General features: G+C 41.1%; 1 protein-coding gene across 14 annotated transcripts in view; it reads right to left on the bottom strand.

The window, feature by feature from the left end:
• Positions 1–22,837, bottom strand: part of KLHL3 (kelch like family member 3) — a 279,397-nt gene that overhangs the window by 109,009 nt on the left and 147,551 nt on the right. For 6 of the 14 annotated variants that reach the window (XM_086703314.1, XM_086703304.1, XM_086703339.1 and 3 more), the window contains one exon: positions 6,668–6,777. The exons of 6 other annotated variants lie outside the window; for them this stretch is intronic. In XM_086703314.1, coding sequence (XP_086559440.1) covers positions 6,668–6,777 — 110 coding nt within the window. Of the gene's footprint in view, positions 1–6,667; positions 7,133–22,837 lie in introns of those variants that run through there. 2 more of the 14 variants (XM_025923675.2, XM_086703402.1) reach the window with 2 other exon arrangements.

Below are 22,837 nucleotides of genomic sequence, written 5' to 3'. Positions count from 1 at the left end.
GTGGAGGAGAAGAAAGGGAAACCAAGAAATGCTGCTGAGGCTTAGGAACTGCCATCCCCTCTAAAAGCCTTCAAGAGATGCAAATAAAGTTCAGGGAGAGTGGGCTAATGGTGGGCCACATACAAAGAGCCCAAGCACATCATGTTCAAGCTACAGATCACAGAGAATAAAGAGAAGCAAAGTCACCTCAAGAAGGCAAAACGACTCTGAGACGGAGTAAGACTACGATGAATATGCTAAAATCCCTCAACAAAGCAAGTGTCGTTTAGAAAGGGAAACTGGAAAACAAGAATCAGACAGAGACAGCCCCTTGTCCAGCTCAGGGCACACTATCTAGGAAAGAGATAACTTAATCATCATGGTCTGACCTGGTTCAGCTTCAGGCCAGATCCTTGTGGTAAAGCTTGAAACCTATAAATATTCAAATGCCATAACTCAGTCCCTAGCTCACCATGCAGTCTTTGGTAATTGTGGCCTCCCCCATGATCCTCCTTCAGGAATCAAGAATGTGGTAACAGGTCTTCAGGAACATCCAGAGCACTCTTCACTGAAAATTAATAAAGTGCCTTTCTGACTGTTGTACTTTCGGTTCTCATGAGTTCATCTGCATGACTGTGCTTCTCCAAGTGTGGGCAGCAGTGGGACAGTGACAGAATAGGGTTTCTCTACCTACAGGACTCTGAGCAAACTACAGAGATAGCATGTATCCCAATCCTGAAGTTCAAGGTCAAAATGACCAAATTTAAGTTTCTACTTTTGGGTTAACAGAGGACCTGTCACTTGAAGATGGCTGGGCAGCAGGATTCAGGACTAGATGGTACAGTCCTGTCATCAAGAAACACCACCCACACACAGGCTGCCACAAAGCCCCATATTCTTCATACCTTTTCAGTGGTGCCACCTGAGTTCACGGCATTAGGCTGAACCCTTGCAACGGCCCACACGGACACATGGAAGATGTTCATCAGTAAGCTATAGCTCCTGGCTAAGAGTTAATAACAGCATTTACCGAAAGCTGATAGTATGTTAAAGCACTTTGCCTCCATGATCTCATTTTATCTTCAGAGCCTCCCTATTATCCCCAGAAGCACTGAGATAAAACTCGTCTGGAAGTCCCAGGTAACTACTGAATGGAGAAATGACACTCAAACCCAGGTCTATCTGATCTGATCTGGCCTATGTTCTTAATGGCAATGTTCAATGACTTGGGACAATGTCCACAGCCTACTGGGCCAAGGGAGCTCAATCCTTCTGTCTCACTCCTTGAGGCTCTTCACTGTACAGCTAAACCAGGCCAAATGAAAAAGACTGAACCCTCTAGGACCTGTGACATTGCACTACCTTACTCCGCTGACTGTGGGGAAACTTCAGCGTATATTACAGTTGATATTATTATTAACTGTAGTGACTTCACATAAGTCCATTGTGATTGGTCAAAGATGGGGAGCAGCTCTGCCATTCCTATGATGTGCTCCTTGGTCAAGAAGCTCAAGAACAAGTATGTTGTTAATCACAGTCCTAAGAGCCCAGTTCACAGTTTTCTTCATAACCTGGAGTGGGGGAGGGGCAGGGGAATCTTTTAAGTGGGCTGTGAAAAAATGTAAAACACAAGAGAAGCACTTGTATTCAGATAGACAGAATGACACAAGGAGAGAGGGAGGCTAAAAGAAAACACAACCCTTGTTATGTGGCATTTCGAGAGCCAAGCTTCTATTTGGGTTCAACAGAAGAGCAGAGCTCTTCCAAGTGTATAGTCTTGATAAAAGCTTCAAGAGACTTTGCTAAGTTAAAAAAAAAAAGTCCAGGAAAGTTGTGCCGGGAGTTTGAAAATCCTTATAAATGATTTTAAAAAGTTACAGAATTTCCAGCTTAAGAACAACTGAACTTATTTAATAGGAAAAAAACTAAGAATAAAGCATGTTCAAGTTATTTTTTATTATGGTTTATTAATATTCTTTTCAGGCTAACCTAGTTTTAGGGTTCATCCAGCAATTGAAAAGAATTAGGTCACTTCTACAATGGCAAATTTCATCAAATAAAGCACTTGCTTTAGAAAACTAACCCCAAAAATGTTCCTGTCTACATGTATCTGAACATTCTAAAACCTAACAAGCAAAGTCCTGAAAACCCAAATCTGGGTATGGGGAAATCAAGTGGCTTCAGTGACTTTGTTTTTTACAGTCAAAAACCTTACTTCACCAACAAATATTTCCAAAATGGAAAATTTGGTTTCAATTATCATCGTTGAAATGCACATCTGCTTCAGGCAGCAGTGATGCCCAAAATTTACTACAAGTTTCTATCCATGACTACTCGTAGTGGGAGAGGACTCAAGGAATGCTGTGGGAAGAGAGAAAAGACAAGGGTATTCAATACTTGCCTCTTCTCTGGCGGGGGGTCTTGCTAGTATCTTACCTGGCAATGCCAGTCTCAGCATTTAAAGAATTATCAGCTAAGTCATGTCTTCTCAAAAAATATGATCTGTTCGTGGATCAAGGGTGAAAAAATCTCTTCTGGTTCTGAAGTTCCCTGAGAAGGAGCAGGCTCTCTTTCATAAGGATGAGCCGTTCTCCTGCGAATTGCTCCCACAAATTCATGGCATACTGCTGGGTGCATGGTGCCCCTCTCAAGCAGGTACACACCAGTGCTTCTGATGAAGAAAACCACAATTTTAGGAAAAATGGACAACTAGTTTCCCCTTTGTGTTATGCCTCTTCCGAAAGTTGTTCTCTGTAAATCTTGCAGATATATCAGACACTGAGCCTGGAAAAAAATTTTTTTTGAAGATTTTATTTTTAAGTAATCTCTACATCCAACGTGGGGCTCAAACTCACAACCCTGAGATCAAGAATTACATGCTTTATCAACTGAGCCAGCCAGACATCCCTGGAAAAAATTTTTTTAAACTGTAACAATATACACAACATGAAATTTTCATTTTAACCACTTTTAAGGATACAGTTCAGTGACATTAAATACATTCATGTTGTTGTGCAACCATCACCAACACATACGTTTCCAGAGTATAACAAGGCTGATCAGCCCACAAGACTGATTTCCAGAACTGAAATAAAATCCTAAGAGCAAGAGCAACTGCCATTTTCAATGTCTATCTGCTCTACAAGCACACATACCCATACATACACACAATTTATCACTGTAGTAGTTGAAAGCCAGAGACCCTTTCCCTTCATAAAACAGAATGCAGAGTCATCTTCCTGTGACTGATCAAGAAACAGTGATTCTTCACAAAGGGAGATGGGAATCTCAGCATCAGCAGGTCCCTTAGGGAGCTGGAGAGCTTGGGAGATACAGCAAAGGTGTGTGCAAACTCATATGTTCTTCTTGAGATTTTGACTGAACACAAGTGTATCTGGTTCATAGTTCCAAACCACTAAAGGCATCCAGATGCCACAGGAAGTCTATAAAAAGGAGGATTAAGGTAGGTGTTGGTGAAAACTAGCAGAGGAAATGCCAAGCCCCGTGTGGTATCTCACTATGAGGAGATGGATGGTTCAGGTAGAAGAGAAGGATCCTGATAAGCTCTCCCCAGTTTTCTCATGGGGAAAGTCCCACATAGGCTGCTTTAGATGATAAACATAGAAAGTCCTTAAAACAAGCTTTGGTTAGTATCCCAGCACGAGTCATGGGGTACACCAGGGCAATAGATGAACACCAAAGATAAAACAACGACTATTTACCTAGTACCTAGTCTGTGCCACAGACATTTTACTAGATGCTTTATATATATATTACCTCATTTGATCCTCACAAAAACTCTATGAGGTACAGATACTGTTATTACTCCCTTTATACCAAAAAGAAAAATTATCTATGACTAAATGTGACACACTCAAGGTCACACAGTTCATAAAGGAGATTCACTGCAAGGCCTGTGTTAAATCCCAGGCTTTCAATTAATAGCCTTTTAAGGGAGAAGTTATTTTCATAACCTCATGGCAAAGAAAGAAAATTGTTCAGTAGAAATCTCTTGGCTGAAAAAATCTTAATGCTTAAAAACAGCCAATTAAGCTTCAGCAGGTTAAGTGCGGAACAAGCACACATTCAGGATTCCTCCAGTTGCTGGAGGTTTGACATGTGATCCTAGGCTAGTCACTCAGCTTCTCCAACCCTGGCTTTCCCAGGGAACTTGTAAAACCAGGCTACTTCCCCTGTTCTCGGCCTACAAAAGCATTCCATAGGGTCAATGACCCGTGCTGAGATAATAAGGCCGATAGCCAAAGATGAACCTATTGGCCAAAGGTTTCAATCTCTTCTCTCACCAAGTTTCCTCTTAGTTATCACTGCTTCCCACAAAAGTTATCAGTTCATCACCAAACAATTAGGCAGCACCTACTATGCATGCAGCCACACAGCGATGAGTGAGGAGTGTTCAGAGTGGCACCATCCTTACCCCCTGAAGACATGTCTCTGAGTCTGGGGGCTTGTAAGACACATGAAACAAAAGCACAAAAAGATCTGGTGGGTGGGCCTATTATTCCATATCCAACTATGGACACAAACCTGAGGTACTGGAATTCAGAAGAACATCACCCGGGACTAGAAAAGCTGAGGTTTCCAACACAAAATAGGAATTTAAAACAGCCTTGTTAGATGGATAACTTTAGGAAAAGAAGATGGGAAAAGGCATTCCAGGCAAAAGGAACTCCAGGAGCTAAGGATCTGGGGCTGGATGGAGCAGTATACAGGATGTATGGTCACAAAACAGACCAAAAGATTGCTTGGTGGGGGTATGGGTAAGCAGAGTGAATGCAGACTGAGCCAGATTTCAGAGGACTTGAATGCCTGACATGGTGAGCTGGACGTGAAGTGGAAACAAACGGTAGTGAGCTGGGTGACATGGTGAACCTTGGAAGCTGCTCAATTTGTATTTCTTGACTACTCTCTGCCTCCAGTAGGGGAAAGACAAAAGAACATGTGCAAAAAGCAGGTGTTATAAAGCCCAGGACATCAGCCTTCCCAGCAGAGAGGCACCAGAGCATCGAAGAACAAGAGATCTCCTAGAGGGCAAAGACTCATTACATTTCTAAAAACAGAAGATGCCCAAAAATGCTCAGGAAGCTGTACCCTGATCAGCTACTGCTAGTCTCACAAGGACCTTTCAGCCCCCACACACCACCAGTCAAGTAAATGAGCCTGATCCAGAACCTCTAAACCACGATTCACCTCGCCCCTGCCCTTCTACTAACTATCACACCAACAGAAGGTGAGGACACTACCCACCTCTGCTCCCAGCCTAGGAAACAGGCCTCCGGATGCTCTCTTGCCCAGCAGGCCACACAGAGTCCAACACTAAGCCCCTGTTGCAAAAACTGCTGAGGGAGAAGCTGCATCAGCAGCACACTCAGACCAAAAAGTCCCAGACTCTTCCTGCGGGAGTCACAGGGAGAAATGCAGTCCCTGGGGCCTCTTCAGACAGGAAGACACCCAACAATCATGCCAATTTTAACAGGGTCTAGAGATGTTTAATGGCATCATTCTGCCCCATGAGATGCACCAGTGGAGACAATACGTGCAAAAGAAAGTGTTTATTGAGGTACAAACCAGGGCTGAGTTAGATGAACCTGTTACCATTCAACCAGCCAGTTATCATCTGCATCAAACCTGCAACTCAAAGCAGCACTCCCCCCACCCCCCCGCAATGGTGCACTGCCACACCTCACCCCTCCCTGCCTAATGCTCCCTGCCTAATGCTCCATGCTGTCTCCTCATCTCAGGAAAAATGGCAAGCCTTGTTCTCTACCAGCCGCAGACCCACAGAACCAAAAAGCTGACACAACAGGAGGAGACGTTTTAGCACAGAAGAATGACCCACCCCGGCACTGCATAGAGTACCTCTGAAATAAAAGAATCAGATCCTCAGATAATAGTTTAAAATGCATATACGCATGTGCCTGCCAGAAAATAAACTCTCACTAGTTATATCCAGCTCAACAGAGGTACTTAAATTCCCTTCTGTTTATTCCTATTTCATAAGGGACCCCTGATGGACAGAGCAAGAGTTCCTCTAAAGCACATACCTTCCAGTATCATTCAAAAACTTTTCAATGAAAATGAACATCAGTTCAGACCAAGTATCATCTGAAGGGTTTCTCTCCTTCTTATTTGAACTTGTGTGTGCATATAGGCACATGCGCGCACACATACACACACACACACACACACACACACACACACACACACACACACACCTTTTTAGAATAGACATGAGCGTGGTATGCTAGCTAAAGATTTGAGCACTTCAGTGTGAAAATGTAAGCACTCCATGCCAGGCCAGCCCTGCTGTGACATCAGAAACCCCCCACCAAAGAAAAACCACCCCTGGAAAGTAGTCAAGAAAGGGAAACGCCTCCTTGAAAGAGCCTGAGAAAGACAATCCTGATTCAGCCCATGCTGAAACTATACCCGAACACCACCAGGAAGTCCCTTCTTTCAGGGTGCTCCACTGCCCGGCAAACCCAGACCTGCCTTTGCGGAAGCCAGATCTCTGGAAAAGGGGGCTTCCCTGCTCTGACTCTGCTGTCTGCCCGGATCCATCGGCAGGGAGGTCTTCCGACCCAGCCTAGCCAATGCAGATACAAAAGCTAGTAGCTGCACCACAAGCATACGTGCACACACACACACACCACATTTAATACATACGTACCTTTCACCCTCCATTGTGCGAGGCCCAGCCGGGGTGGTAGCCGCTGAACTGTGCATGCACCCGGAGATCGTAGCTCTGTTCTCGGTTCTCCCAGCCAACCAACAGGAGATCTGATCAGCAACAGTGATTCAGCATGGCTGCAAATGAAGCCTCCTCCCTCTCGATCCTCCTTCCTCTGACTTACTCCCAGCAGCTTCTACCGCAGAAGCGGCAGCAGCAGAAAATGTCTTACCCAGAGCTCCCTGCAGCCCTTTCAGCTGCTAAACGCAGCAACCCATTTGCTCCCCCTCCCCCGCAGGCTCGCTGCTGCTCCTCCGTCTCCTAGGAACAGCGCAGCTCCAGCGGCCCAAGTGCGGTGCCACCTTTCCAGCTGCCTCCACATCTGCCTAGGCATCCCCAGCTCTGGAGACTAGCTCACCCCGGGGGGCTCCCGCCTCCTGTGCCTACGCTGCAAAGGTTCAGGCAGTTCCTCACTAGCCCAAGAAACACTGGCCCCCGCCCTCCAACCCCACCCCTGCCCCCATAGGCTACAAATCCGTCAGCCCGGCCGGATTGCTGGAATGAGGAGGCCCCTCTGTGGCTTGCAGTGGAGTATATCCACCTGGGGAAATCAGCTTATAGGTCACAGCTCACGTTCTGATTCCTCCTCACAAAATCTACAGTAGCTCTGACAGTCGGACAGATGGAGAGAAATTAGGGGGGAAAGAGTCTGATAGCTCTGAGAACGTGGAGAGAAATTTTATAAAGGGAACAGTAGACATAGGTGAAATGGAAACCAACCCTATTTTGCCTCCAGGGGCCAAAGATGACTGCAGTGAAGCCATCAAAATGAACACTGCACATGTTGATTTCCCTACACGGTACTGAACGACCACAAATTTCATTGCACAACACTGAAGTATCTGCCCAAAGCACTGAAATTTAAATGAAACTGTGGCTCCAACTAGTCAGTCTCCCACTGAACCCCCATCTCCAGCCAAAGATCGCCTGTACCCTGTAATCTCCAGCTGCTGAGCTTCAATTTAGACTTTCTTAACTCTAAAACATCATCTTGGGAAGGCAGAAGGGCAGTCTGTGTCTCCTAGCCACAGTCAAGAGGCTTAATGGAAATTGAGGCAAATTGCCACTACTGATTGGTTAGCCACAGAAATGGGTTCAGAAGCTTCCTTAATGACTCAGAAAAATCATACATGAGCATCTCTATTGTCAAACCATCCAGGTCAAACCTAGGCTTTTCAGGATCTATGCTACCACTAGCTAGCTGAGCGACTTTCAGCCAAGTCTTCTTCCCACTTTGAACCTCAGATCCTCCTCCTCTATAACACAGGATCAGTCCAGGGTCCCTTTCAGCTCTAAAATCACACGATTCAAAAAATGCCTTAAATGTTCCATTTTGTTTGTTCATCTGTAAGACTGTTTAAGAAGAAATTTTTACTAGACTCTTAATATTTTGTAGAGGTCTTCAGGGAGGATAACATAATGTATGTGAAAGCAGGAGAGATGACTGTTTATTCTATGACTGTTAAAATTTCGACCTGTTGAATTTCTTCATTGCTACAAAGCCTTGAAACAGTGGAACGGGGGAAGGGGAGGCACATTGAGGTAACAGAAACTAGAAGTAACTTTTACAGACCCTGAATGGAAACTGGTAAGGTGTTATTCTCAAAGATTATCTCCCACGGACACCTCAGTGTCCTCTTAGATGAGGCCACTACCCCAACTCACTCTTTCTCAAACGAGATGCAGTCTGGGTTATTTTATTTACATCCTACAGCCCTAGATCACCAATTTTTCCTTTCACAATAACACCCCTCATATCTTTCTCCCTCTGTCCCTTCCTCCTCTAATCAGCCTTGTGGCTCGGCTCCAGATATTTCCTCTCGAGGTGAATCACAGGGACCAGGAGAAGCTAACACCACAAACAAGGAAACTGAATCCCAGAATCCGTGCCAGAGTGCAGACATCCACCAGGAAGACAACTGGGTGATTCATAAAAGGAGCATAAGAATAAGATAAGTCTTTCTTTTACACCTTTATACCCTTATTGACCATTTTCCCATACAGGAAAGGGGGGAAACGTCACATCTAATAAACCAGAGAGAAAAGAAAAAGGTCAGAAAAGGAAATACTTACAGCTGAGTATATACAGATTTCATTCCACAGTCAATATAAAAATTTTACAGCACTTCCTTCACAACCTACTTTTGCTGTGCTAACCCAATGTCACTACAATGTATGTGCTAAAACCATATTATTGCTACCTACACACTTTATTAACCATTCACTGTATCCACAGAGGTACAGAGAACATTCAGAGAAGGTCATCTAACAAAATCAGGAACAGAGCTGAGTCAAGAATCAAAGTCTCCAGATTCCTGGCACAAAGTTCCCACCCTAACCTTCTCTAATTTCAGAGCTACATTTTACATTTTCTACTTTATTATCCAAATGTTCTTTGGGCCACAGTCTGAAACTATTTGCTTTAGGCTAATTTTCCTGACTGAACTTCAGATTAAGAAGAGATGCTATTGGATTCTTGCAGCAGAGGAAAATCAAATGGAACCAAATTGGTGTCTGCCTGGTGGGGAAGAGGTCCCATCCTTGAACTGCACAGCAACAGTATCTTAGGCCCGCCTTCCCACACCCAAGGCTTCTCCACAGCTCACCAATTGTAGCTAGTGGCCCCAACTCTCCATCCAAAGCAATCTGCCCAGCCATCCACACCAAATTTGTACAGAATTCTTCAGCTTTATGTGGCTCAGGAAGAAACCATGTTAGGAAAAGAAACTGTTTTTATTTAACTGCTTTTGGTCTAGAAAGTTCTTTTCTCCACACTCCATCTCTCCACAGGGAGCCAGTACAGCATAGCTTATCTGGAAACAGTAAAATCAACCATTCTTTCCAAGTATCTTTTTTCTTTTTTTCACTTTTATCTTCCTTCTCTAGGCATTCAGTTCCTCACATTTGCAGACACCATAACACAGTACAGTGGTCCGCCACCTGTGTGTCAGAACCATTGGCCTAGCTGGTTGAAACTGTACGAATCAGGTGGTCAAAAGGCACAATGAAACTTTTTAGGGTTATGGAAATGTTCTGTATCTTGACTGTGGTAATACTGAGACGATTGTATACAACTACTACATTACATCAAACTAAACACTTAAAATGGGTGCATTCTATTTTATGTAAGTTATACCTAAATAAATCTGGGAAAAAAACAAAAACACTACAGTGCCAGGCTCGACCTCACACCTATAGAATTGGGGTCCAAGAAGCAGGAATTTCAATGAACTTCATTGGAGATTCTAATGCATAGCTAAATGTAAAGACCACTAAGAACAAAAGAAAAGAGCTCAAACCATCAGAATGAGAAAGACCAGGATCCAAGCGTACTTAGCAGAAACATGACCCTTGGCAAATTACTTTATGTCTCAATTTTCTCATCTGCAGAAAGGAGATAATAATAGTACCTACTTCCTAGGACTGTGAGATTTCAATATAAAAGTCTATAAAGCACTTAGCATACCACCCTGCCTGCAATAAGGACCCAGTAACCATTAGATATTTTCATTGCCTATGCCAATGTTATCAAACTACAGTCCTTGGTTCTGAGGTCAAGAAGAAAGTCTGCCAAACTACCTTGTGCCAGAAGCACAGACCCAGGCCTCCCCTGGAGCCACTTCCACATCTCCCATGATCCCTGCTACCAACTGGCCACCAAGGACTAAGCAAAATCAGAGCTAAATTAAGGCCCACCCACATCTGTATCACCAGAATTTCCCCTTAGATTCTGGACCACCTGAGGGGTAGATTTCCCCTAGACGTGCTCTGACTGCCCCCGGAAATCAGGTAGAAACTGAAAAGGAACTTGAAGCCCACCTTATCCCAAGTAATACCTGGCCTCCCTCAGGATTCTTCCCCTGAGGGTGAAAGAACCCACCCATGTGCTGGGTGGTTTCAAGAATTTCATAACACATGGCACTTGTGTCACACTTTATTTTTTTTTTTATTTTTTTTTTTTTTAATTTTTTTTCAACGTTTATTATTTTTGGGACAGAGAGAGACAGAGCATGAACGGGGGAGGGGCAGAGAGAGAGGGAGACACAGAATCGGAAACAGGCTCCAGGCTCTGAGCCATCAGCCCAGAGCCTGACGCGGGGCTCGAACTCACGGACCGCGAGACCGTGACCTGGCTGAAGTCGGACGCTTAACCGACTGCGCCACCCAGGTGCCCCGCACACTTTAAAGCTTACAATGCGCTTCATGTCCCTCATCTCCTTTAACTTAAGGTAACATTCCCTGGAAATTAACAGGTGCTCCCATCCCTGGCCATTTACTCTGGACGAGACTCTGTACTCAAGGCTTTACAGGTACCTTTCTCATATAATCATCATAACAAACCTGTGAGAATGGACTATTATCCCTGTATTAAATGTGAGATGTACACAAACACAACAGATTTTTGTAGACTGACTTCGCACCCTGCAACTTTACTGAATGTGTTTATTAATTCAAACAGGTTCTTGATGGAGATCTTTGTAGAGTTTTCTACATATAATACCATGTCATACCATGCAAATTGTGACAAGTTTTACCTTTTCCTTTCCAATTTAGATCCTTTTTATTTCTTTTCCTTGCCTAATTGCTCTGGCTAGGAGTTCCAGTACTATGCTGAATATAACTGGTGAAGTGGACATCCTTGTCTTGTTCCTGACCTTAGAGGAAAAGATTTCAGCTGTTCACCATTGAGTATGATGTTGACTGTGGTTTTGTCATATATGGCCTTTATCATGTTAAGGTACATTTCTTCTATATATAATCTGTGGAGAGTTTTTATTATAAATGGATGATGAATTCTGGCAAATGTTTTTTTTTTTTTGCTTCTACTGAGATAATCATATAATTTTTATCCTTCACTTTGTTGATGTGGTATATCACAGTGACTGATTTGCAGATGCTGAACGATTCTTGCAACCCTGGAATAAATCCCACTTGATCACAATGTATGATCCTTTTAATCTACTGTTTTTGACTACTTCAGTTTGCTTATATTTTGTTAAGAATTTTTGTATCTATGTTAATCAGAGATATTGGCCTATAATATTCTTGTGGCATCCTTGTCTGGTTTTAGTATTAGGATAATTGTGCCCTCATAAAGTGAGTTTGGAAGAGTTCCTTCCTCTGTTATAACTAATAAACAAATTTAGTAAAGTTGCAAAATAGAAAATCAATATACGAAAATCTACTGCATTCTATATACTAATAATGAACTATCAGAAAGAGAAATAAAAACACTATCCCATTTACAACTGCATCCAAAAAGAAATACTTAGGGAGAAATTAAACCAAGGAGGTGAAAGGTCTGTATACTGAAAACTGTAAGACATGAACAAAAGCAATTTAAAAAGATACAACCAAAAGGAAAGATATCCCATGCTCAGTTAGAATATCATTAAAATGTCCATACTACCTGAAGCAATCTACAGATTCAGTGTAACCCCTATAAAAATTCCAATGGCATTTTTCAAAGATATAGAACAAATACTCCTAAATCTTGCATGGAAGTACAAAATACCCCCAAATAGGCCAAGTAATCTTGAGAAAGAAGAACAAAACTGGACGCATCATGCTCCTTGATTTCAAGCTACATTACAAAGCTATAGTAATCAAAATAATATGGTATAACCACAAAAACAGACACATAAACCAACAGAACAGAGAACCTAGAAATAAACCCATATATAAATGATCGATTAATTTCTGACAAAGAGTCAAGAATACAAAGTGGGGAAGGGCGCCTGGGTGGCTCACTTGGTTAAGCACCCGACTTCAGCTCAGGTTATGATCTTGTGGTTTGTGAGTTCAAGCCCTGCATTGGGCTCTGTGCTAACAGCTCAAAGCTTAAAGCCTGCTTCAGAATCTGTTGACTCCCTCTTTCTCTGCCCCTCCCCTGCTCACGCTCTATCTGTCTCTCAAAAAAATAAAGTTAAAAAGAAAAAATGCACAGTGGGGAAAGGACAGTCCCTTTAGTAAATGAGGTTGGGAAAATTGGAAAGCCACACACGAAAGAGTAAAACTAAACCAGTACCTGACACCATACACAAAAAATCAACGCAAAACTGATTAAAAACTTGACTGTAAGACCTGAAACCATAAAATTCCTAGAAGAAAACATCAGCAGTAAGCTCTTTGACAAAGGTCTTGGCAATGACTTTTTGTTAATCTGACACCAAAAGCAAAAATAAATGAAATCACATCATACTAAAACTCTTGTTCACAGCAAACAGTCAACAAAATAAAAAGGCAACCTACTGAATGGGAGAAAATATTTTCAACTCATATCTCTGATAAGGGGCTAATATCCAAAATATATGAAGAACTCATATAACTCAACTGCATAAAAACAATCCAATTTAAAAATGAGCAGAGGATCTGAATAGACATCTTTCTAAGGAAGGCATACAGATGGCCAACAGGTACATGAAAAGATGAACAACATCACTCATCATCAGAGAAATGCAAATCAAAACCTCATACCTGTTGCAATGGCTAGTATCAAAAAGACAAAAAATAACAAGTGTGGAGAAAAGGGAGCCAGAGTGCACTGTTGATGGGAATGTAAATTGTATAGCCACAATGGAAAACAGTATGGATGTTCCTCAAAAAATCGACAATGAAACTACATTTGATCCAGCAAATTCCACTTCTGAAGAAAATGAAAACACTAACTCAAAAAGATATCTATATATCTGCACACCCACGTTCACTATAACATTTTTCACAATAAACAAGGCATGGAAACAACTGTAAGGTTGTATGTATGTATGTGTATACACACACACGTACAGTGGAGTATTATTCAACCATAAAAAAGAAATCTTACCATTTGTGACAACATGGATGGACCCCATTGGCATTACACGTGAAATAAGTTGGAAAGAGAAAGAAAGATACCGCATGATCTCTCTCAGAATCTAAAAAATCAAAACAAAACAAGCAAGCTCATAGAGAAGAGACTAGTCATCATCAGAGGCAGGGGTGAGGGGAGAGAGAAATGGGTGAAGGGGGTCTATAGGCAAAAAGAAGTTATTTTCAAAAGTAATCAAATAAACATGAGTTCCACCAGAACATACACCATACATGTGAGGAAACTAAGGTTCTGAGAGTTAAATGGCTTGACCACAGCCTCAAAGGTTTGAACCCAGGTGTGCCTGACTCCAAAGACCAGTATTAACTACTGTGCATGGCAGGCATTTTCTCCCTCTTACTACTTCCATTTCAGAGATAAGCCAACTGAGGCTGAGAGAAAGAAAGCAACTGGCTCAAGATCACCCAGTTGACTAGGGGACCAAGTGGGACATGGAACCAGGTCCTCATAAGCCTGTCTTAACACCTCTTCCACCTCACCTATCAACGGGAGAACAACAGCAAATGAACTCCTTAAAGATATTAACACAGGCTGGTATCTAATGCTTCCAAACACTTACTACTATAAAATCCTTTACTATAGACTCCTCTGGTCCCTTGGCTTACCAACCAGACCTAGCCAAAGACTGCTCTTGGGGACAGCTGGGAGCACACCACTGGACCCCATCTGAGTCAAAGAAAAACCAGACCAACTATACCAGCAAGCAGGGGGCTTCACACCATTGTTAGTACTTTGTGAACACTCAAATTCAGGACCTTTGTAAAAATTCCTTCCTCTCTGGAATCAGCAGCTGGTGCCCTCTGCTGGCAAATATGTACATCTCTTCATAATAAAAGCTAGACCTAATCACTTACACCAATGACCTAAATAGAGGGAGGCAATCTGCTTCCTTCACAGAATATTCTGTTCAAAAATGAGTATTAATTCCTACTTACAACTTTTTCATAGGTAGTTTTAATTTTAAATTGACTGCACTGGTTCTCTACCTGCAGAACTCTATCTCCTGTCTCACCTCCTTGTTTCTTTCCTTTCTGGGTACAAAGAAAACTGTTTTTGTTTTGTTTTGTTTTGTTTTGTTTTCCATGAAAATGTAAAATACAGATAAGGCATAGCACCAAAATCAAGAATACGTGATGTGTACGCGAATGAGGTCAGGTCTGCACATCTAGCAGGTACAGAGAATTGAGAGAGACACAATGCTTGAACATAATGTAAAACCCATGAGCAAAAATGTTCAAACATTCTGGTCACTCACCACAGCTGCATTCTTACAACGCAGTCTCACGGACTATTTCAGTCTGTCTATGCAATGGGCTGTACCAGGGAGCTACAACATAAATCCTATATGAATAAAATGCCAAAGAGCTTACAAGCAGGTTGGGGAAATTAAACATGGAAACATATAAATAATGGTAAAACAACAACAACAACAACAACAACAACATACAACAACAGCAAGAGATTCAAGAGAAGTGCAGAAAAGGGACTGGGAACTCAGTGTAGGAGGACACAACTTTCAATTTGGGAGAGGAGGGAGCAGGGCCAAAGGAAGAGAAATAAAGGTGCACACTGGGTAAGTAATTTTGTGGAGGTTTAAAAAGGATATTCGTAATTGTAAATAGTTGCAACTAGGTAATTACAATTTCTCGTGGCTTCACGTAAAATTAAACAACAATTTAAAAGGTTCATTTAATCCTGCTACTTTAATATACTTACATATTATATACTACATTAAATAATACGTTACTACATATTTTTGTAATTTTTTATTGTGGTGGAATATACATATAATTTACCATTTTAACTGTTTTTAAGTGTACAATGCATTAAGTACATTCACAATGTTGTGCAACCATCACCTCTATTCATCTCCAGAACTTTTTCATCATTCCCACAGAAACTCCACTAAACAGTTAACTCTTTATTCTCTCTCCTCCCCCAAGGCCCTGGTAATCTCTATTCTTACTTTCTGTTTCTATGAACTAGCCTATTCTAAACACCTCATATAAGTGCAATCATACAGTTGTCCTTTTGTATCTGGCTTATTTCATTTAGCATAATGCTTTCAAGGTTCACCCATGTTGTAGCATGTGTCAGAATTTCATTTTTTATGACTGAATAATATTCCATTGTATGCATACACCACATTTTGTTCATCCATTCACCTACTGATGGACAACAGGTTTCTAACACTTCACCCTTTCACAGAGCACAATCTAGTAAACATTTCCCTGGTCACTCTCCACACCCACATTCTTACAATGCAGTCTCATGGACTATTTCAGTCTGTCTATGCAATGGGCTGTACCAGGGAGCTACAACATAAATCCTACATGAATAGAATGCCAAAAAGCTTACAAGCTGGTTGGAGAAATTATACACATGAAAACATATAACTAACGGCAAACAACAACAACAACACAGAGCACAATTTAGTAAACATTTCCCCAATGTTTAACATTTATAGTTTTAATCTCTTTTTATAGACAATGTTATAATAACTGCGCAAAGGCTGTTTCTCCTTTCACTGAATTGTTTTCTTAGGTTAAACTCCTAGTATTGGAGTCCTAGAGCCAAAGAATATGATTAATTTCATAGTTCTTACTAAGTACATCCATATTTGCCCTCCTTATTGATCAACTTTCCCAGCCTATGGAGAAGTTACTGTCTGCAATTTCAGTTGTAAAAGTACAAAACTGTGATTAAAATCATTTGGAAGGTAACAAACAAATATTTCTACCAATTGAAAATAAGTGCTTTCAAGCTCACAGCTATATGGATCCAGAGATTTGAGGGCAACTGGCTGTGACTCTGAAGTCAGAAAGCAGAAATTGAGAAGACAGAGATCTGTCAAATGGGCATTTTTGCCATAATCTCCCTTCTGTGACCCAAGTCTCATCTTCTCTTTATCAAATTCTTCTCATTAAAAGATCAGGACAGGATAACTTCCTTCCCAAGAGAGTAATACAAAGTCATAAAATCAGACCAGCTTGCTATACATTTCATTGCAGAGACTTTACAAGCAAACAAAACGTGATCCTTCTAACATACTGACATAACTACATCTGTTAGGGGATGCTGCTGCTTCTAATAGTTATATTTCTTTTCTCCCTAAGGAATCATTTATGGTGCCTATGTCAACAATTTCCTTCACTTAGATCATTTTAAAGACCGATATAAGGCAGTCCTTTTTATAAACTTGCTTACAAAGGATGTACATGATGGCAGTGAGTCTTCCCATGCTCAAAACTGCCAGAAGCCGCTCAAAACTGCTCGAAGAGGGGCGCCTGGGTGGCGCAGTCAGTTAAGCGTCCGACTTCAGCCAGGTCACGATCTCACGGTCCGTGAGTTCGAGCCCCGCATCAGGCTCTGGGCTGATGGCTCAGAGCCTGGATCCTGTTTCCGATTCTGTGTCTCCCTCTCTCTCTGCCCCTCCCCCATTCATGCTCTGTCTCTGTCCCAAAAATAAATAAAACGTTGAAAAAAAAAAAAAAACTGCTCGAAGATGCAATAAATGAAAAGACCTAGAGCTTTTAAAGAAATTAACAAAGTAAAAACTTCTCAGAAGAGCTCTCCATTCAACATAGGGCTGGCTGACCTATGCGACAGGTTTTTTGAAAACTCCACCTTCTACGCACAACCTGATGTTTTCCACTTAAATTGATAACACACACACACACACACACACACACACACACACACACACAATCACCTGTATCTGGTGTTCCCAAGACCAACACAACACTGAGAGACTAGCTACAAGAAATCACAGAACTCAGCACTAAGTATACTCACAACTAAAGTTTAATAGTCACATAGTTAAGGATACACAGTCCAATCATAAGGAAAAAAGACACAGGTAGTCTAGAGGAATCCATGTACAAAACCTCTTTTTGCTCTCTCCCTACCATGAGGGGTCACAGAGAATACGCTTCTGTGTAATGTTGCTGCCAAGGACTCAGTACTCAAGGTTTTATAGGCACCCACTACCTAGCACTTATCAAAATTCCAGACTCCCAGAAGGAAAGAAGGTGTTTAGCATAGATCAGATTGCAAGTGAACCTAGACAGTCTAGACACAGTGGACCACCCTTCTCAGTTAGGAACATTCCCTCAATCGAAGTGCCCTGACAAGGGTCAATCTTGCAAGGAGGCCCTCTACAGAGAGCACAGCACCAATTAAAGATTCATTTCAGCCAAATATAATCAATCTCTCTCATATATACACACATATATATGTATACACACACACATACATATATATTACACATACACACATAGAATTAAAGAGATTGTGGGTTTTTTCACCTTAGGCCAAGTTGCTCTCGTTGCTTTGCTCATTAACCCTCATTGAAAGCAACTATACCAAAGGAATAGGAATTCTGTTCTAACAGATGGAAAGCCAGAGAGACTATTAAAATTCAAGGCAGATAATTACACTCCTCTGTTCAAACTCTGAAATGGTGCACCATTCACATGGCAAAAGCCAAAATCCTTACAACAGCTTCCAAGTCCCAGCATGGTCTGGCCACTCTCTGACCTGATCAGTCACTCTTTTGCTCCTCTTCCCCCACCATCACCAACTTGCTCGTCCTCAAAAAGGTCAGGCACAATACTACCCCAGAGCTTCTGCTTTCCTAATCCTCTACCTGTAATGCTCTTCCCCTATATATCTGCACTACTCACTTCCCCATTGCCTTAAAGTGTTTCCTCAATTGTCACTTTCTCTGAGAGACCTACCTATACCACCCTATTTTAAAATGCACTATTTTCACAAACATCCTGCCTTACAGCACTCCCTATTCCTTAAGTTAATTTTTCTATACCATTCACTCATCATCTTCTAACATACCACACAATTTATTGTATTTCATTGTCTGTCTCTCTCCACTAAAATATAAACCCTACTGAGGGCAGGGATTTTTGTCTCTTGTTCACTGCTGTATTTTCAGCTAAATCAAAGGCAGAAGAGTCATAACTTTAACCTAACACAGTAGGAAATAAGGACACTAAATTTCAAACAATGTGAGAAAACTCATGACAAGAAAGGAAAGTAACTTAGTGCAAATAGCTAGGTCTTCTCCAAGTTTGATGGTGCCTGGAAGATCAAGTCATTAGAAAATGTGGAAGGGATTTAAAATTTTTCACTAACAAAATAAAACACAGGTGTTAATAAAAGGAATTATTTACAAGGCTGTGGACACAGGAATATCAACAATGTCTGGGAACCATCTTGGGGTTAGCAACAGCAAGTCTGAAGTGACTATAGGAGGGAGGAGTTACCAGGAGCCAGAACCTAGAGCTGTGAGAGAGAGCTATTGGAATAGAGCTGTGGCCAATGAAAATCTGTCTGCTGAGTACAAATGTGTATTTGGGGAGCAGGAGGAACATATATGTGGACCTCACCTCTCTCTCACTCTTAAGATCTCCTGCTGGTTTCTCCCAGTGCCTAATCCCAAGAAGCCAAAGAAGAGAGTATGCATCAACAGTGCAAGAGGGTTACCGTTTCTCCACATCCTCTCCAGCATCTATAGTCTCCTGATTGGTTCATTTTAGCCACTCCGACTGGTGTGAAGTAATATCTCAGTGTGGTTTTGATTTGTAGTTCCCTGATGAGGAGTGACACTGAGTATCTTTTCATGGCCTGTTAGCCATCTGGAGGTCTTCTTTAGAGAAGTGTCTATTCATGTTTTCTGCCCATTTCTTCACTGGATTGTTTTTCGGGTGTGGAGTTTTGTCCTTTATAGATTTTGGATACTAGCCCTTTGACATGTCATTTGCAAATATCTTTTCCCATTCCGTCGGTTGCCTTTTAGTTTTGTTGATTGTTTCCTTTGCAGTGCAGAAGCTCTTTAACTTCTTCATGAGGTCCCAATAGTTCATTTTTGCTTTTAATTCCCTTGCCTTTGGAGATGACGTGTCAAGTATAGGGGCACTTGTACCCCAATGTTTATAGCAGCACTTTTAACAACAGCCAAAGTATGGAAAGAGCCTAAATGTCCATCAACTGATGAATGGATAAAGAAACTGTGGTTTATATATACAATGGAATACTGCTTGGCAATGAGAAAGAATGAAATATGGCCTTTTGTAGCAACATGGATGGAAGTGGACAGTGTTACGCTAAGTGAACTAAGTCATACAGAGTAAGACAGATACCATATGTTTTCACTCTTATGTGGATCTTGAGAAACTTAACAGAAGACCACGGGGGAGGGGAAGGAAAAAGAAAAGTTAGGGAGGAAGGGAGCCAAACCATAAGAGACCCTTAAAAACTGAGAATAAACTGAGGGTTGATGGAGGGTGGGAGGCAGGGGAAAGTGTGTGATGGGCATTGAGGAGGGCACCCGTTGGGATGAGCACTGGGTGTTGTATGGAAACCAATTTGACAATAAGTTTCATATTAAAAAAAAAAAAAAAAGTGTATGCAGTTTTTTAAGAATCAAGTTCCCAAGAACACCTTAAGAGAAAGATGGAGAGTGGGCCTGGAGAGGCAAAGAGTAATGGTTAGCATAGTAACCATTTTGTAAAGCTACGTGCAAAAGACACAATACATTAAAGTGCTTACCAGCATCTTCACCTATGTTCCAAACCTTCCTTCTAAATCTCTTCTTCCCATTCCCAGGGGCATCAACCATCCTCTGAGTTACACAGTAATTCTCATTAAACTACTCCTTCCTTCCTTGTTCCCTACATATCCAGTCATATGACAATTTTACTTTCACAGCTTCCTACAAATCCCCTCAGTTAATTTCCAGCACTACCCCCCTTGTTCATGATCTCTTTTCTTACCTGATTAACAACAGTTGTCTTAACAACCTTGTCACCCAAAATATCATTGAAATGCCAACTATTTTACTCAGTGCTAGTGAGTTAATCTGTCTAAATTGCACTCACTACCACTATTATTGCTCAGTAACCTCTAGTGATTTCCACTGCCTGCCAGATAAGGTCCAAACTCCTTAGCATACAACTCAAAGACCTGAGTAATGTGGTTTCAACTTCTTCCAATTTATTTTCCACAAATCTCCTTTACCCTTAGTACAAATTAGCCACGTGTATCTGAAGTTTAGTGGGAACAGCATGAACATCAAAATCAGACTTGGATTCAACCCCAACTCAACCTTTTTGCCAGGTGAGTGGCCTTGGAAAAGTTACTGAATCTTTCTGAGGTGAGCTTCAGCCACCAATCTGTGAAGGAGTGGATTACAGGTAGCTATCATGGTTCATCTCTCTCCTACTGGAGTTAAAACAGCAGAGGTTTGGGGGCTCCCATATTCAAGCGCACCCAACAAGTGAAGGGCAAAGCCTGGGTTAAAAACAGTATTTTTAATCGCAGTATTAAGAATGATCTAAAAAAAAAAAAAAAGAATGATCTACAGACTATATATGCCTATGTCACTACTCTTTTTGAGACAGTTAGTTACTCATTCACCTCATTAACTGTGCAAATATCGTGTGGTTGGGGGTTAAATAAAGGTACACCTTTTGCTAGGCAGTCGTAACTGTTACAGAGGTCATAATGTTAACATTACTATGTGCCAGACAAGATAGTTTAAGTCCTTTAAATGGATTTTTTCACTCAATCTGTTCAACAACTCTGTGAGACAGGTATCAGTAAAAGTCTCTCCTTTTTGAAGACAAGGAAACTGAGGTTCAGGCCAAATTGTTCAAGGTCACAAAACTAGAAAGTGACATCTTCAGACATCTTGTCTATTTGATGCAAAAAAAAAAAAAAAAAAGTCCTTAAGGACTATGAAATATTAAATCAGATGCTTACTCTGAGGCCAATTATATTTGCAACATAAGCATCAGAAAAAAAAAATGCATCTTTCATATGGTATCCAAATAAGTAATCAGGGAAAGAGTGAAGCTTTAATAAAATCCAAGAATGTACACTAAATAACAATGGAACTAACTCCAATTTGTATGGTGTAAACAACCTAAACAGTGCCATGATGCTGAAAAGGAAAGGATCCACCATTTCAAAAGAAATTGAATTCCAATCAGAATGCAAGTTATTTGAAGACAGAAATCATGTGTGTCTCACTGCTGTGTATCTCCAGAGCCTAGATGTCTTTTGCACAAAGGTAATCAATACCTGATAAAACTGATGGTAAACACTGGAAAATACACATGTCGTTTAAATGGTAAAAGTTCACATCAGAGAATTTTAGAGCAGATGGATGTCACAAAACTCTTCTGGGTGGTTTTCGGAGGGAGGGGGTGGTGTGTTTTAAGCAAACCGAACTGATAAAAGAATCAAAGGAGCCTAAGAAAATCTGCCTAGGTAGAAAAGGAAGCACAGATAAGAATGCCTAGCAAGGTATCTTCTTGAATCTTTTTGTTCTTTGAATATTCAACTCATCCAGCTCCAAGTGCAAGTAAAAAAGGAGCTATAAAAGTAAGTACATGAGACTCAAGCGCCCTTTCTACCCTTCCTACTTTGGGATTTCTATTTTAAGAGCAGTTTTCAAATATCTCCTTTTTATGATAAACGTTTTATCTAGTAGCATTTAAATTCTCATTTAGGGAAAATGTGAAGTTCACCCAAAAGCAAGTTCCAAAGTCAAAGGCTAATTTTCTGAAACCAGTTAGTTGTATGTCTCTCTTTGAAATGAGCAATAAATTCTATTTCCCAACAAATTCCACACGTTATATTTAGTAAAAGACTAAATTTAAGCATCAAGAACATTCACAATGTGCTAAAGTCAAATTCAATTTGAGGCTAATAATTCATGCTCACTTATTTCTCAAATACTGCCTCCCCCCAAATTATACAAATATTAACTCCATCTTAAAAATCAAATTTATTTTTTTTATTTTTAATTTTTTTTTTCAACGTTTATGTATTTTTGGGACAGAGAGAGACAGAGCATGAACGGGGGAGGGGCAGAGAGAGAGGGAGACACAGAATCAGAAACAGGCTCCAGGCTCTGAGCCATCAGCCCAGAGCCCGACGCGGGGCTCGAACTCACAGACCGCGAGATCGTGACCTGGCTAAAGTCGGACGCTTAACCGACTGCGCCACCCAGGCGCCCCAAAAATCAAATTTAGAGAACATATAACTTTTCAATTATGGCAAATTCAGTTTCTTTTCTATAAGAAAAGTTTCTTATAGAAAAGAAACTGAATTAAAAAGAAACTGAATTACTGTAGAAGTTATTTCTAACAAAATTATATTTTAAAATCAACTAATAAGTCAAAATATTGGAAAGATATTTACAAGATGAAAATTCAAGA

This window comes from Puma concolor, chromosome A1 (genome assembly GCF_028749965.1).
Source record: "Puma concolor isolate L17-30 chromosome A1, mPumCon1.1.hap2, whole genome shotgun sequence".
Lineage (NCBI taxonomy): Eukaryota > Metazoa > Chordata > Mammalia > Carnivora > Felidae > Puma > Puma concolor.
The sequence above is the reverse complement of the archived record's forward strand: the minus strand, read 5'-3'. Positions and strand labels throughout refer to the sequence as shown.